General features: G+C 50.3%; 9 protein-coding genes across 9 annotated transcripts; 6 read left to right on the top strand and 3 right to left on the bottom strand.

The window, feature by feature from the left end:
- Positions 1–1,701: 1,701 nt before the first annotated feature.
- N7462_003197 (cleavage and polyadenylation specificity factor subunit 5) lies at positions 1,702–2,804 on the top strand (the record flags this gene model as incomplete). The annotated part of the gene is made up of 4 exons (XM_057074923.1): positions 1,702–1,742; positions 1,817–2,068; positions 2,133–2,380; positions 2,518–2,804. 4 exons carry the CDS (start codon positions 1,702–1,704, stop codon positions 2,802–2,804), a joined length of 828 nt encoding a protein of 275 aa, XP_056934428.1.
- Positions 2,805–2,963: 159 nt separating this feature from the next.
- N7462_003196 (uncharacterized protein) lies at positions 2,964–3,272 on the top strand (the record flags this gene model as incomplete). Its single annotated transcript, XM_057074922.1, has 1 exon — positions 2,964–3,272. The coding sequence occupies one exon, from the start codon at positions 2,964–2,966 to the stop codon at positions 3,270–3,272; it is 309 nt and encodes a 102-aa protein (XP_056934427.1).
- Positions 3,273–3,466: 194 nt separating this feature from the next.
- N7462_003195 (lipase family protein) lies at positions 3,467–5,272 on the top strand (the record flags this gene model as incomplete). Its single annotated transcript, XM_057074921.1, has 4 exons — positions 3,467–3,545; positions 4,285–4,450; positions 4,526–4,862; positions 4,973–5,272. 4 exons carry the CDS (start codon positions 3,467–3,469, stop codon positions 5,270–5,272), a joined length of 882 nt encoding a protein of 293 aa, XP_056934426.1.
- Positions 5,273–6,142: 870 nt separating this feature from the next.
- Positions 6,143–7,350, top strand: N7462_003194 (DUF3431 domain-containing protein; the record flags this gene model as incomplete). The annotated part of the gene is made up of 3 exons (XM_057074920.1): positions 6,143–6,525; positions 6,629–7,071; positions 7,145–7,350. The coding sequence occupies 3 exons, from the start codon at positions 6,143–6,145 to the stop codon at positions 7,348–7,350; spliced, it is 1,032 nt and encodes a 343-aa protein (XP_056934425.1).
- Positions 7,351–7,791: 441 nt separating this feature from the next.
- N7462_003193 (putative dephospho-CoA kinase) lies at positions 7,792–8,721 on the top strand (the record flags this gene model as incomplete). Its single annotated transcript, XM_057074919.1, has 1 exon — positions 7,792–8,721. One exon carries the CDS (start codon positions 7,792–7,794, stop codon positions 8,719–8,721), a length of 930 nt encoding a protein of 309 aa, XP_056934424.1.
- Positions 8,722–9,047: 326 nt separating this feature from the next.
- On the bottom strand, positions 9,048–9,871 carry N7462_003192 (uncharacterized protein; the record flags this gene model as incomplete). The annotated part of the gene is made up of 3 exons (XM_057074918.1): positions 9,048–9,314; positions 9,383–9,739; positions 9,803–9,871. The coding sequence occupies 3 exons, from the start codon at positions 9,869–9,871 to the stop codon at positions 9,048–9,050; spliced, it is 693 nt and encodes a 230-aa protein (XP_056934423.1).
- A 237-nt stretch (positions 9,872–10,108) lies between these two features.
- On the top strand, positions 10,109–10,907 carry N7462_003191 (zinc-finger domain-containing protein; the record flags this gene model as incomplete). Its single annotated transcript, XM_057074917.1, has 3 exons — positions 10,109–10,447; positions 10,545–10,712; positions 10,779–10,907. 3 exons carry the CDS (start codon positions 10,109–10,111, stop codon positions 10,905–10,907), a joined length of 636 nt encoding a protein of 211 aa, XP_056934422.1.
- A 398-nt stretch (positions 10,908–11,305) lies between these two features.
- On the bottom strand, positions 11,306–11,867 carry N7462_003190 (YjbQ family protein; the record flags this gene model as incomplete). Its single annotated transcript, XM_057074916.1, has 2 exons — positions 11,306–11,464; positions 11,592–11,867. 2 exons carry the CDS (start codon positions 11,865–11,867, stop codon positions 11,306–11,308), a joined length of 435 nt encoding a protein of 144 aa, XP_056934421.1.
- Positions 11,868–12,740: 873 nt separating this feature from the next.
- N7462_003189 (NAD(P)/FAD-dependent oxidoreductase) lies at positions 12,741–14,322 on the bottom strand (the record flags this gene model as incomplete). The annotated part of the gene is made up of 4 exons (XM_057074915.1): positions 12,741–12,973; positions 13,061–13,637; positions 13,704–13,993; positions 14,055–14,322. The coding sequence occupies 4 exons, from the start codon at positions 14,320–14,322 to the stop codon at positions 12,741–12,743; spliced, it is 1,368 nt and encodes a 455-aa protein (XP_056934420.1).
- Between the last annotated feature and the right edge of the window lie 268 nt (positions 14,323–14,590).

Genomic DNA, 14,590 nt, shown 5'->3' with positions numbered 1-14,590 from the left:
CACCCTTTCTGGGTAGATTTGGTCTGAAACTGTCTATCCTTATCCTCGAGTCTTGTAACATTATGAACAATTTTGTATATATATTCGAGCCTTGGGAAGTCGGGGAAATTGCTTATAATGAAGCTTTTGCGAACTATACTTATAACCGAATATTTGAATAATATCCAGTAGGATGTCAATCCGGAGAATCTCAGATTTGCCGATCCGCGGCGGCCGCCTATCCCAACCGGAGCATTTGACTTGGATACTAGCTGTTAGTTCTCATCTTTCGCTGTTTTCATTACATAGTGTCTACAAGATATTACACAGAGTCTAGACAGATCCAAGATCGGCTCTTTTACAGAGTATAATTTCGCGTGGGCTCGAGCGATTTCATCTAGTCCTCTTCAAGATATCACGCGCAGCTTGTTTCAAAAAATGCAAGAGTATGTAACATACCCAGTGGGTGAATTCCTTGAAGATAATGCTCTAGGTGAAACACCGCAGTCAGCGCGACGCAGGAAGCAGCTCTCAATTCAGGATTTGAAGGAAAAGCAATGAGTCCCGCCACCTTTCAAAGGTGATGTTACAGATACTAATAAGACTTACCCACCGCTTGCTTGAACCCTGTTATAGCAAGGAGCCTACAGTAACCTGTATGGGTACTATTTTTCAGATACCATGCGGTGCGGGGGATACATATTGTGGAATAAATGGCGGCTTGAGAAGACAGGCACCTTGAAAGTCTTGGCTCATCAGTGGACAGAGGAGTGGGGGAGCGAGGATCCGCGAGATCTCACTTTCTACTAGACACAGTTGAAATTTCATACAACGGAAGACTCAATAAGAAAGAAGAAAATCTATCAATGTATAGTTGATCCACGGATGTGCACGAGAGTAACGCATACACTTCTGATCTGATGAGTAAATCCTCAAGATTTACGCATCGACGTGACGTAGATTCGTTTATTTTGCAACTATTGTCTCTTTAAATTTGTGCTCAATTGCACTCGTTTGGAGGCAGATCTTCTTCCAGAGCATCTCTGGATAACCTTTGATAAGGGATTTGATCTGCGGGTAAATCTGGGAGAAGAGGAGTCTCTTCTATGGAATAGGGCAGTCCCTTTATTTGAAGGCAACTCTGACTTTTCCTGGGGCTCTCATCATAAAGGATGACTAACCTCGAACAAGTCCGGACAAACGAGAAATGATATGTTCAAAGCAAGGTATCTAATGCACACTAGGTCTGCAAACACCCTCCTCAGAAGTATGGTTGGCAGGCTGGCAACAATCATACTGATCATACTCAAATAATATTGAATAAATTCATATAATTCAAGGTCACAAAAGTGCTAAAATAATTGGATACACGGTAAATCTAGCATGAATAGGAACCAAGGGCGGGAAGTGGTGGGAAGTTCAATTCATATATCAATTTTCGAGTGAGAGCAGAGCTAAGGCATATTGTGGGACCATCATGATGCTGACAATACCAATCTTTTTCAAACAACATATATATATTCTAAACGAACCCTATTTTCTTCCCATCAAATGTTTAAATTCCAACCCAGTATCGTATATTAACACGCATCGTTGAGACATTGTTGGTGTATGGAGGATGACCTCTTTCGGAAGGCGGTCGCGCTGATAGCGATAACGACCACAGCATGCTTGCGAGTTGCGCGCCCTGCTTGACCGCTGTGATCCTCCACACGAGACAACATGGCGACCACGACAGCAACAGCGATTCAAAGTAGTCGCCCGTGAGTGAAAACTGGATAATTGACCTGAAATTTTGAGTGGGTGTGCCAGAAGCTGACATGGACTGATCCTACAGTCCAATCCAACCGAAGGATTTCTCCGCGCAACAGCCGGAGACGATTCGTCTGTTTCCACTTTCCAACTACACATTTGGCACCAAGGAGACGCAACCCGAGGAAGATCCTTCAGTACTGGCCCGCTTAAAGCGTCTAGAGGAACATTATGATCAATATGGCATGCGGCGCACCTGCGAGGGCATCCTGGTCTGCCACGAGCACAACCACCCTCATGTCCTGATGCTGCAGATCGCCAATGCTTTTTTCAAGCTGTATGATGCTCCCCGATGATGATATTTATGGCCCGCCAAAAAATTTCCAAGCTAATTGTTCTAGACCCGGTGATTACCTGCTCCATGACGATGACGAGGTTGAAGGGTTCAAAAAACGACTGAACGAGCGTCTGGCGCCAGTGGGATCGCAATTCTCAGGCGAGGGGGTCAATGAGGACTGGGAGATTGGAGATACGTTGGCTCAGTGGTGGCGGCCGAACTTTGAAACATTTATGTACCCCTTCCTCCCTGGACATGTCACACGGCCGAAGGAGTGCAAGAAGCTCTATTTTATTCAGCTGCCCAAGAAAAGTGAGTGGAAACTAAAGCCTGCGTTTTTGAATTTTTATTTTTATTTTTATTTTACCTTTTCACTCCCTACTTCCCTCTTGAGCTCTTGGGTTTCACATGATATCTAGATTTACTGACTGTGGGGGTGCCATCTGTAGAGGTCCTCTCCGTGCCCAAGAACATGAAGCTGCTGGCGGTGCCCTTGTTCGAACTGTACGACAACACTGCGCGCTATGGCCCCCAACTTTCTGCCATCCCGCATCTGCTCTCCCGATACAACTTCGAGTTTGTGGATGAAAACGACAATGTCGTGGCTGTCACTCCCGGAACACCGCTGCCCGAGGGCCAGATTCCCCGCACGAAAGTTCTCGCGGGTGGGGACGACGGGCAAGACACGGGCATGACAGATATTGGCGAGGGGGATAAGGAGGTTGAGGTGCAGTAGGGCATGAGAGGCCAACCATATGCAAGAAAGACAGTGCGTGGGAGAGGGGTCAAAGAGAAACAGATAGCTCTAGTGTGTCGGGAGAGGGGAAGGGAGGAGAAAACATCATAGAGCCAATCTAATATTTCTATGTTCCATTCAGGATTCAGGATTTTCTTCATGCTTCTGCACGAGATAGATTTCTTTCTCGTTTTGTCGAAGCGACGGCCGTTCCATGTGCCTGTTGTTACATATCGCGAGACTTTCACTAGCCCCGAGAACGGGCATACCAAGCCTGGCCGGACAACGCCAGCTCGGACTACGGACGAGCCCCGACGGCGTTGCGCTGGCCATGGGGATGTTTGGATGTACGGGGAGCGCCTGCGATTCGTGGTTTTCCATTTGCTGCCGGACGATGTTGTCGTCATGCGTGGCCCCCGCGCTGATCACATCGAACTAGTGATGTGCACCAATGGTGCACTAACGTGAAGTATACCGCGATGGGCACCTGTATCCCGATGGATTCGGGAATAGAATAGGGGAGACTATCCTCCAGTTGGACACTAGAACGGTCGAAAACTTGCTGTAGGCGGTAGCATCTCATAGTCCGTCTCGTTCTCACTGGTTGATCCTTCTCCCCCAATGCCGCATCTCCACGCAGGAACAGCGGTCCTTCACGGAACATGCCTAAATCCATCGATTTCGCCGAGCGTCCCGCCGAACTAGTCCTAGCTAAGAAGCCCCAAAGAAGACAAGATCAATGTCGAGTTCCCCAGACGGACTATAAGCCACTGAAAAATCCTCGTCCAGTCAACTCAGGCCCGTGGCTCGTCGTCCTCGTGGCCGAGAAAAGTGCCCCTCCCCCCTTTCTCCCCACCTGCTGTGCGCGGCACGAAGCTGAGTGGCTACATTCCTGTGAAGACTGCAAGAATGCCGATCTCGTGGGAATCCCCACCAGTCAGGCGAGCACTTGGCTTGCACCAGGAACGGACGATGAGCCTGTTTGGATCGAAGATGTCCTTTTGCCTGTCTTTGCTCCTAGCCCGAGTTGCCCGGAGAAAAACAACGTGGGATTCACATCCGTATACCCCGCTTCCGTGGACGGAGCCTTCGTCTGCCGCATGAGCTGTTGGAAGTGTAAGAACGAGGACAGGATTGAAGTATAAAAGGTGCCCCATATAGGGCCTGGACGGGGCTGGAGTGAAATCAGGCCGCCCCAACATCGGGAAAGGAGAAAATAGGTCATCGGTATTTTTAGCACCGTCGCGAGGTTCAGGCTCACTCTGGTAGAGGGCTCGTGTCCGTTTATCTTCGCAAAAGCCCTTGCCTCTTCGACATACGATGGTGCATCTTGGACGATTGGGAGCGGTCGTGGCGGCTGTGTCTTTGGCGACAGCGGCCCCGGCGCGACCAGTGCCTCGAGGTAGGGCTTATCATTCTATTGATTCATCCTCTTCTCGGATGCCGAGAACTGCCGAACTAAACGATTGCAACGAGCTAGACATCTCGTCCTCTGTGCTCGACGAGCTCACCCTGTTCGCTGAATATGCAGCCGCATCGTACTGCAGCAACAATATCGACTCAACCGGCGATGATGTTACCTGCTCGGGAGATTATTGTCCCTTGGTGCAGTCCGCAGGCGCCAAGACCTTGTATGAGTTCAACGAGTATGTGTTGGTCCCACTCAAGGCGTGTCTTTGAGCACCCCCTGTGGCCGATTCGAGATTACTGAATGTTTACAGCTCAACGGAATGGGGAGACGTTGCAGGCTTCCTCGCTGTAGATACGACCAACGAGCTGATCGTATTGTCGTTCCGAGGCAGTCGTAGTATCAGCACTTGGATTGCTAACTTGGACTTCGGTCTGACGGATGCCAGCAGTCTCTGCGACGACTGTGAGGCGCACTCGGGATTCTGGAAATCCTGGGAGACCGTAGCGGACGACATGACGGCACAGATTGAATCTGCGCAAAGTAGCTATCCCAGCTATACCCTGGTGCTGACCGGCCATAGCTTCGGGGCCGCTGTGGCCGCGTTGGGCGGGACTGCGTTGCGGAATGCCGGATATACACTCGATCTGGTAAGTCTTCGGTTTCATTTTCCATCTGAGTTTCTTTATTATGTTCCTTTTTTTCTTCCTCTGTTTGGGAATGGAGTTGGAACCATAGCTCATACCTGATGGGAAACTAGTACACATATGGCCAGCCGCGCGTGGGCAACGAAGCACTGGCGACGTACATGACCGGCCAAGGCAGTCTATGGAGAGTGACACATGAAGATGACATTGTTCCCAAACTGCCGCCGATGTCGTGGGGGTTCAGTCATGCAAGCCCGGAGTATTGGGTCACCAGCGACAACGATGTGACGGTGACGACGAGTGATGTCGAGGAGGTTGTGGGGGTTGATTCCACTGATGGAAATGCAGGCACGTCTGGGGAGAGCATCTCGGCACACAATTGGTACTTTGTGGAAATTGATGGATGCGACTAGATTCTGAGGGTAAAATTTAGGTATTCATTTAGGGCATGTTGTTCGAAGAGAATAGGATCCTTTTCATGAAGATTATGGTCAATACGTTGGATTCCGCGACAACAGTCAAGGCAATTAGTCCTGATAATATATATCTATATATACGTGCGCGAAGACTCTGTAGGCAAACGAATTAGTAAACTATGACTTTCACTGCTATTATCTGCATCATAGCATCTTGTCTCAATGTCGGGTTCGACCAGAGGTAGAGGACCTCGACGTTGAAATTCGGGACCAGGTACGAATTCCAATTATGATACGATGAGAGACAGAGAGCCGGGATATGAATGGTTGACTGTTAAGTCATAGCAGTGTGGTGTCATGGAAAGACGATCAAGTATACGAAGTAGACAAAATGTGCAGGCGGACAGCCTTGACAGTACGCGATAGTATCGCAGAGTAGCACATACAATTTGGCTGGCCTGAGAGACTATACATGAAGAGCTCAAGCCCCAAAAATATCTATCATGGCGAAGTACTCCGTATACAAAACACCATCGCGGGTTGAGGTTTCACTGGATCTGGACCCACCGATCGGCCGGTGGCTGGTTTGGCTGGTTTGGCTGGGGAGAGCTTCCGCGGGGACTTTTGGCGCAGACACGTTTCCCACTCCAACAACCTCGACAGCTTCGCAAGTTTGTTGCTTTCCTCCCTTTCCCTCTCGAGCCCTGTTGGCTGGCAATAGCCTTGCGAGCTATTTCTCAGCTTAAACATTCAGCTTACGCGCATCGGAATCTTCACGATGCGACGTTGAATTGATCTCCGCGGTCTCGATGTCTGAACTCTTGAGCAGCCGCAACAGCAACAGCACAGCATCAAGACATCACAGCCATGTTATTCGCCCCTGGCGGACCACAGAGTCCTCGTCGCCGGAACCGACTCAAAGCCATCTTTCTCACCATCGCCCTTGTACTGACCCTGTACTTTCTCTTCTTCGCCGGCGGCAAGTCCCCTCGCAGTTCCACCTACCAGGATGAAACGAAATATGTGCTGCGCCCATCCGCGGCCAGCACACCCGAGATAATCAATGGGCAGGATCGCACTGCTGTCCGGCGACAAAAGGAGATGGTGGTCGCGAGCATGACCAAAGACGACACCTCGTGGGTGGCGGAATACTTCCCAGATTGGTCAAGGAGCATCTACGTGGTGGATGACAAGAGTGCTCCTCTGACGGTCGCACGTAATAAAGGCCGCGAATCGATGGTCTATCTGACGTGAGTGCTGCGACTCATTCCACGAGCAATCTTGCGCTGCATTATTTTGTCGCATGAAGGGCTGGTGGCCGGCTAACTGGCGTTCCCTTTTCATGTCTTTTAGATACATCATTGATCACTATGATAACCTCCCCGATGTCATGCTCTTTATTCACTCCCTGCGCTATCAATGGCATAACGACGATCCCTATTACGACGGTGTTCCCATGCTACGCAATTTCCAGGTCCCTTACCTTCGACAGGAGGGATACGTCAATCTACGCTGTGTGTGGACCCTGGGTTGCCCAGTCGAGATCCACCCGCAAAGCGACACGCATCGCCAGGATGTTCACGCGGGTGAATACTTTAGAAATGGATTCATGGAGTTGTTCCCAGACACTCCGATTCCCGAAGAAGTCGGTGTCTCATGCTGCGCCCAATTCGGCGTGACTCGCGAGAAAGTGCATGAGCGCCCGAAAAGCGAATATGAACGCTACCGCAAGTGGCTCGTGGAGACCTCTTTGACAGATGATTTGAGTGGGCGGATCATGGAGTATTCCTGGCACAGTATGTTTTCTCAGTCTTCCGTGGTAACCCCCGGTGTTAGATGGACTGAATACTGATTTGTCTCTCTGTCCAGTGATATTCGGAAAAGAGCCGGTGCACTGTCCCACGGCAGCAGACTGCTACTGCAATGTATTTGGTCTCTGCGATCTCGATTGCCAGGAGGGGAGCTGCGAGGGCCGATATGTCCTCCCTCCCTTCTCGTCCCTACCCAAGGGATGGCCGTATGTTGGATGGAAGGGCCAATCGCAGAACCCGGCCTCTGGGCTGCCTGAATCATGAGGTTGAACGGAAGGGTTTATACAGAAACTCGATGAATATATGGTCGATTACAGAGACCCTACATGGGCACCAGGCTACTCCCTGATTTCAGAGCCAGGCGACCGAAGGAGGTCTTGGTGCTTTTTCTACGGCAGAGATGGCTTATTGTATCTTGTGCGCCATTTGACTAGCAAATGAATTGATCCCAATCAATGCGCTGTGCAGACTGGAGGGCGTTGGTTGAGCTTGGACAACCCTCCCCACTACAGTCGACCTGGTGTCGAGCTCGAGGATTGGGCCATAAAAATCTAGCTTATTTGAGGGCGATGGGCTTAGTGATAATAATGGAGTGTGAATTTCAAGGCTACAACTATGGACTTATAAGATAATTCCACTGCACCATTACCCGATGTCGATCCGATACCTTTGCGAATATGTATGGAGTATAGCTAGAACCGCCCAATGCGGAGCCGAGGTAGTGGATCTCCCCGCATCGACTACATCGCCAAACTCGTTGGCAACTTGCTCTTCACTCCTTCTCTGACCGATTCTCGAACTACCCACAGTATAGCCAGCATGCTCATAATTGGGCTCACTGGCTCTATAGCCACGGGTAAATCCACCGTGTCCTCCCTCCTCTCCTCCCCGCCCTACGCCCTCCCTATCATCGACGCCGACATCCTCGCCCGCAAGGTCGTCGAGCCCGGCACGCCTGGCTACAAAGCTATCGTGAACTACTTCGGTCCAACGACCCCAGACCTCCTTCTCGAAGACTCTGTCAATGCCTCGCTCCAAGGCAAGCCCCTCAACAGACCCGCTCTCGGCCGGCGCGTCTTCGGCGACTCCGACGAGCGCAAACGCGATCGCCAGGTCCTCAACCGCATCATTCACCCTGCCGTACGCTGGGAAGTCTACAAGGCCCTGATTTATCACTACCTTCGTGGCCAGTGGGCCGTCGTCCTCGACGTGCCACTCCTCTTCGAGAGCGGCATGGACCTCATCTGCGGGACGGTCATCGTGGTTGGTGTGCACGACCCCGCTGTCCAAATGGCCCGACTGCGCGCCCGCGACGCCCACCTTACCGCCGAAGATGCCGAGAACAGAGTACGCAGCCAAGGCGACGTGCGCATGAAGGCTGTGCAAGCGGAGTTCCGCGGGACGACAACGGCGCGGGGCGTCGTGGTCTGGAACGATTCTGACAAGGCGGAGCTGGAGCGTGCGGTCAAGGGAGCTATGGCCAGTATCGCGGCATCGAGTCCACGGTGGTGGGCGTGGGGACTACTCATCATACCCCCGGTTGGGTTTGGGGTTGCGGCGTGGAACTTGGTCCTCAACTTTGCGACGCAGAAGGGGTGGGAGAAGAAGAAGCGCGATGAGAAGGCGCGATTATGAGAGCCCGTCTAGAGTGGATTGGAATCCGATGATACCTTTTTTGTCTTTTTTCCCGCTTTCGCCATCTTTCATAGAAAAAAATTTGTATACTTCTATTTGAGCAAGATACACGCTAGCTTACAGCTATAGTCACAATAGATACCAGACACTGTCTTCCTTTTTATGCTATATTCAAGGTTTCATACCGAGATTGGATGTCATTCCACCAGAAAGATGCAATTATAGTAACTCCGTTAAACGCCGATAGACCATGCTCCAGATAAAACGCCACCCAAGTGATCTCCGGGATATCTGCAATTCTGAATGATGAGTCAAGCCAATGCGCCCTAATTCTTGCGCTTCTTCTTCTTCTTGGAGCCACCGCCGTTCTTGGGTGCCGGGCCCGAGCCTTTGCGCGAGCCAGAAATACTCTTTAGCTCGGATAGCTTGACTTTTTCGGACTTCGCCATGGCCCTCAGCTTTTCCTGTTTCCGCAATTCCTTCGCTCTAGCCTTCTCGCCAGCTCTTTTGATCATGGCTTCAACTTGCTCGGGATTGGCTGGGTTGATGTCATCGAAATCTTCATCATCGGAGTCGTCTGAGTCCTCATCCTGCTCGGGCGCAGATTGAACCTTTGGAAATGTAAGCCCGTGCTCAAAATGTTAGGCGAGAAGATACAAACCGTTTTCTTCTTGCGTGTGAAGTTGCCGTACGCGCGTCGGCCACCTTGAAGAACGCTATCCTCAGCGTCAAGCGAGTCCGCTGCGACTACGAGAGGTTGCGGAGCGTAGTTTGTAGTGACAGGGATGTTCAGCACCCATTCACTCTCACCAGCCTCGGCCGCAGCTCGTGCCGTCGCCTCCCGTCGTTTCTCCTCCTCCGCAGCCAGCGCCTTCGAGATAGCCTCAAGATCCGACTGAGTGGAAGAACTGGCAGCCTCGGTCGAGAGTCTTGGGCGCTTTGTTGTACGTTGCCCATCTTCGCTTACTGGTGTCTGCGCTTCTTTCGCGGCCGCAGTTGCTGCAGCTCGCTGCATGAACTTGAGAGAAGTTAGCTTTATTTTGCCTTTGCTCTGTATTTAGATTTCGGGAGTAGATCATACCTTCATCGTAAGCAGGCGTGACGACATGGTCTTTTCTGGCTTCGCAGCCGATCCCGGAGAGGCCGACATGATGGGCAATTGAATGTATCTGCACCGACAGAGAAGTCGCTTTGAGTAAAAAGCGCAGACACAGATAATACTTTGGCAGAAAAACCAAGAGCTGCACCACATCAGCTGTAAGTGGTAGGCGGTGAGATTTCACCAAACCACACCTCGCGGATTATTCAGTTCCTTGACCTCGACTCCTCCCGAACCACGTCTTGTCCTCCTATTCTCACCGTCCCCTCAGGACTCAATTCGCTCAGTATGATGTCCTGCAGCCGCCGCATCGCGGCCCTGGCGTCGCTCCGTCCGCGCTTTGCCGTCCGCGCCTACTCCGCGACCGTCCCTCGTTTGTCAGAGAACCGCATGGCCGCCAACGACCCCAACGTGCCCGCGGTCAAGCCCAGCGTCTCTGCTTCCAATGCAGTTCTGTCCGACACCATGAGCTCTTGGGATGGTCTTATGGAGGAGGACCCGATCAAAGCGGAGCGTATCCGTAGCCTCCAGGCTCCGAATCGTGCCAATACCTGGGCCGCCAGCCAGCAGCCCCGCGAGGAGGCCATGACCGGCCCCCGTTTCGAGCAGACCATTATGGAGACTCAGGTGTGTTGACCATGTTATGTCTATGAGGATGGACTCACTTGGCATATTTTAACTGTGAGGTGCTTGAATTGTGTAACTAACCAGTGGATTCCGATAGCCGCAACCCATGGCCGCCATTGAGCTCATTCACAAGCAGCCCGTGCGGTGGGTAAAGTCCAAGGTTGTCAGCTGCGACGGTGGCGGTGGCCCCCTCGGCCACCCCAAGGTCTTCATCAACACCGACAAGCCCGAGATCGCGACCTGCGGCTACTGCGGGCTACCATTTGTACGTAGCCTCTCACATCCCATTCTGCATCGGAATGAAATTCCACTAACAGATACTTATTTACAGGCTCATGAGCACCACCGCTCCTACCTCGAGTCCCTGCCGGCTACCAGCTATCCCCTCAAGCCCACCGGCAGCGCCGCCGAGGTGAATGAGACCCAGCGTGTGACCGAGGGTGGCTTGGAGCAGCGGTAGACGACTAGCATCAGGTTCCTTTTGTTGGCGTTGATCATTCCTTGCGTTTCGTTACTTTGTCTTTTTTGGGCCCGAGGCCGTGTACAGAAATATTGATCAATGGATCTGCCGTTCACCAGATAACGACGATGTGATTTGACGTGTTGAAGCCGGAGGGTGACGCGGTGCTGGTCTCGTCGAGCTTTGTATATTTGTTCGAGTTATAACCCGCAACTATCTACTTGAACCGATGGTCGGTGTGGGTTTGGATCATGGTGTCGGAGCTGTGTTTCTATTAAACAACCCGATTCGGTGCCCTCTGGCCGTCCGCCCATGTTTTGAAGAGAAAAAAAAAGCCAATGTCACCCCTGAATTTAAAACCATCCCATTCAAAGATGCTGTTTTGTTTCACCAGCCAGTCATGCCTTCTCACCCTGGATAGTTGCGACAACCTTGCGTGTATGGCGGCTGGTGCGGAACTCGAGATACCAAATACCTTGCCAGGTGCCGGTCGCCAGGCGGCCATTGGAGATGGGAATGTTCACTGATGCACCGATAAGAGCGGACTTGATATGGGCCTGAACCAAGGGTGACAATTGGTTAGCTTTGAATTCCAAATTTTGATTCGTAAACAGGCAAAGGGCACCGGATGGACTTCGTAGAGCTTGCATGAGATAAAAGCAGAACTGGCAAGGACAAGCATACCGGCATATCATCCTCCCCCTCGGCCGAATGACGATACAGATCGCCCTTGCGATCCGCAGGTGCAATGCGATCCAGCGCATCGCTCATGTCCGCCCGCACATCATCATCCCAATTCTCGTTCAGTGACAGCGCACAGCTCGTGTGCTGCACAAACAGGTTCAGCATGCCAACCTTGTAGTCACGAATCTCAGGCAGCTCCGACAGAACCTGGTCAGTGATCAGGTAGGAGCCGCGACTGCGCGAGGGCAGTGTGAAGTTTTTCTGGAACCAGGACATGGTGGTTTGGGATGGCGGGGAATGATGGGTGAAGTTGAGAAGAAGGCGGGGGAATAATTTAGGTAGAATTCAGTGACTGGTGATTGGGCGGAACTGATGTCATTCCCTGCCGCCTTTTTCTTTATACTTCAAAATGTCAACATCTCAGCATCAATTTATTATATATACTACACAAGAGGAGAGACATCCTGGATCAGCTTTAATAAGATCAAAATAGAGCAGATACTGGTTAGACTTATCCTTCATACCCGACTCAGCCCTCTCAAGATTGAGGGGCATGCCACCCTTCTACGCTTCCCAACCTACTGTAAGAAGGACTCAAGTTATCTCGTCAAACTACCATAGTGTGTACATCGAGTTTCCAGCAGTGCTTTCATTCTCTCATGCTGCCCAGAATTCTCAAAATGGATGGAGATTTATGATTGAAAAATGAGTGCGTGGTCCCAACGTGTCGCTGTAGATGTCTTATGATCTCCTCGACCATTTCGATAAACAATAAGGATTTGTGTCCCAGACTAATTCGATGGCGCCTTTCAAAGATGTATCTTTCAACTCAACTCTATATCTAGCTTTAATCGTTTCACAGTGCTTGTCTAGACTGTTATATCCTGAGTAAACATGTTGTAAATTTTATGGAATAATGTACCGAGGATCAGATTGACAGAAAGTATGACAGTTACTCAATTAAAATACTACCACTTATGCGAAAATCAATAATAGAACCACTGATACTGCTGTTTCTAATCAACTGAATGAATTGCATACGTGTACCTATACTTTAGACTAGTATACTGGATGAGAATCGCGAAGCACCTGACATTTTGAATCGGAGGATTATATAATAACGGATCTACTCGTACCTAACCCAGGTACTTAATTCAGAGTATCATCGTAGGCTGGGTTCAAACGCGCAGCAGAGGTCTGGAATAACTTTGGTAGCCCAGATTCCTCAAAAGGGACTGAGTCCTGTGCCATCTTTGCAACTGCCTTGCCAGACAAATAAACTACCGGCATGCCGTGACCGTTGAAACCAGCGGCAATAAACTGCCCGGGCTTTCCTGGGATATTCCCGACATGGGGTAACGAGTCTGCGCTGTAGCCCATCACTATAGGAATAAATCGCGTTTCGTCAGCATTTCAAACTATTGTAATTACCAAAAGAAAAGCAGGTAAGACACAGAAATCGGACCTACCACCAGTCCAGATATGCTTCACATGTGCTTCACTATTCTCCCACCCGTGAAAGGTACGTTGCATATATCCATCGAAATAATGCTCAGCATTTTGAATCAATGTCCCATCATCGGCGTTGTTGTACCACTGCTCAGGCGCCTCTTTGTATGTATATTGAGCCCCGCCAACAATGATTGACCCATCGTTTCGTGAGATTTGATAAATGACTGCCCCCGGACCAAGCCGAATGCAGTATGTCTCAGGAAGTCTTTCATACGGTGCATTGGGAGCTGCTTCAACATGCGTACAGAGACCTTTGCATGGTATAATTGCCTTGGAGTATTCGGGTGCTAGGGCACTAGTGAATGCGTTGGTTGCAAGAATGATCTTTTGCGCATAGATCGTACCACGGTTGGTAATGACTGGCCACAGGCCTTCTGGTGTACGATCATGTGCGATCTCTGAGACCAGCGTGTTTGTCTGGAGGTTAAGTCCACGAGAAACGGCAATCCGAATAAGGTGTGCAATAAATTTATAAGGCCAAAGATGTCCAGCAGAAAAGCTGAAGCCTCCTTGTGCACCCCGCACTTTAGCGGACTTGTCAGGCAAATGTCAGCTCATTCTTAGGGTAAAGTCTAGAGATCTCTTTATGTGAAGTTTTACCGTCTGAGCCTCAGATTCAGAGAGGTATTTAACGTCGTCCATAAAGTCCAGTCCTTCTTGCGTAAGAAAATCAACGAAGCGCTTCGTTTCTTTGAGCTCATCCGCATTTAAATAAATATCGTATGAGCGAGTAAATGTCAGCTCGCAGTCAATTTTTTCTTTCTGTACAAGATCTTTGATCTCCTCCATGTGTGCAATTTCGAAGCGGACTACCTCTGCTGCGGCTTCGACCCCGTAGCGCTCGGTGTATCTGGCAGCCATCGCATAGAGATCCGGCCTGAGATGACCACCTAAATACAGAATAATATTTCATCAGCCCAATCCTTGTGAATGAAAATGCGAGTTGTCTACCATTTCTTCCAGTGGCACCCGAACATAGTTCACGCGCTTCCACAAGAACAACCTTTGGCACGGAGCTATTCTGATTTTCAGCGAGTAGGTTGTATGCAGCAGATGCGCCGGCATAACCTCCACCAATAATCAAAATATCAGTCTCGTTCGGCAGCTCTGGGGTACTCTGATGGCTATCCAAGGGGTCAAGCTGGGTCCGCCAGAATGGTTGAGTGTAGCCTACTGCAGGCTGAGGAAAGGGCTTTCCAGATTCGAAGATATCTGCCATGACAATGGATGTTGACGCCAATACCTAAAGTCTCGGTGCAGTGAAGAACTTTATTTTCCAGCAAAAAAATAACATGAAGGGGAACAACTAGGTTTAGCTACAAATAGCTCCCGCAGAATGGCGAGGCCTTCGGATGCGGGGCGACTCCGGGATCGGCGGGTGCTTTATCAGCCTTTACTGGATCGAATGAGGCCAAGTCACCAAAAAATAAACGGGTGTTGAAATGTTGAAATATTAAACTACAACATTGGCTACCAGATGAATATAC

This window comes from Penicillium macrosclerotiorum (assembly GCF_028827735.1).
Source record: "Penicillium macrosclerotiorum strain IBT 26536 chromosome Unknown utg000003l_segment0_segment0, whole genome shotgun sequence".
Lineage (NCBI taxonomy): Eukaryota > Fungi > Ascomycota > Eurotiomycetes > Eurotiales > Aspergillaceae > Penicillium > Penicillium macrosclerotiorum.
This window is presented reverse-complemented; position numbering and strand designations above follow the sequence as displayed.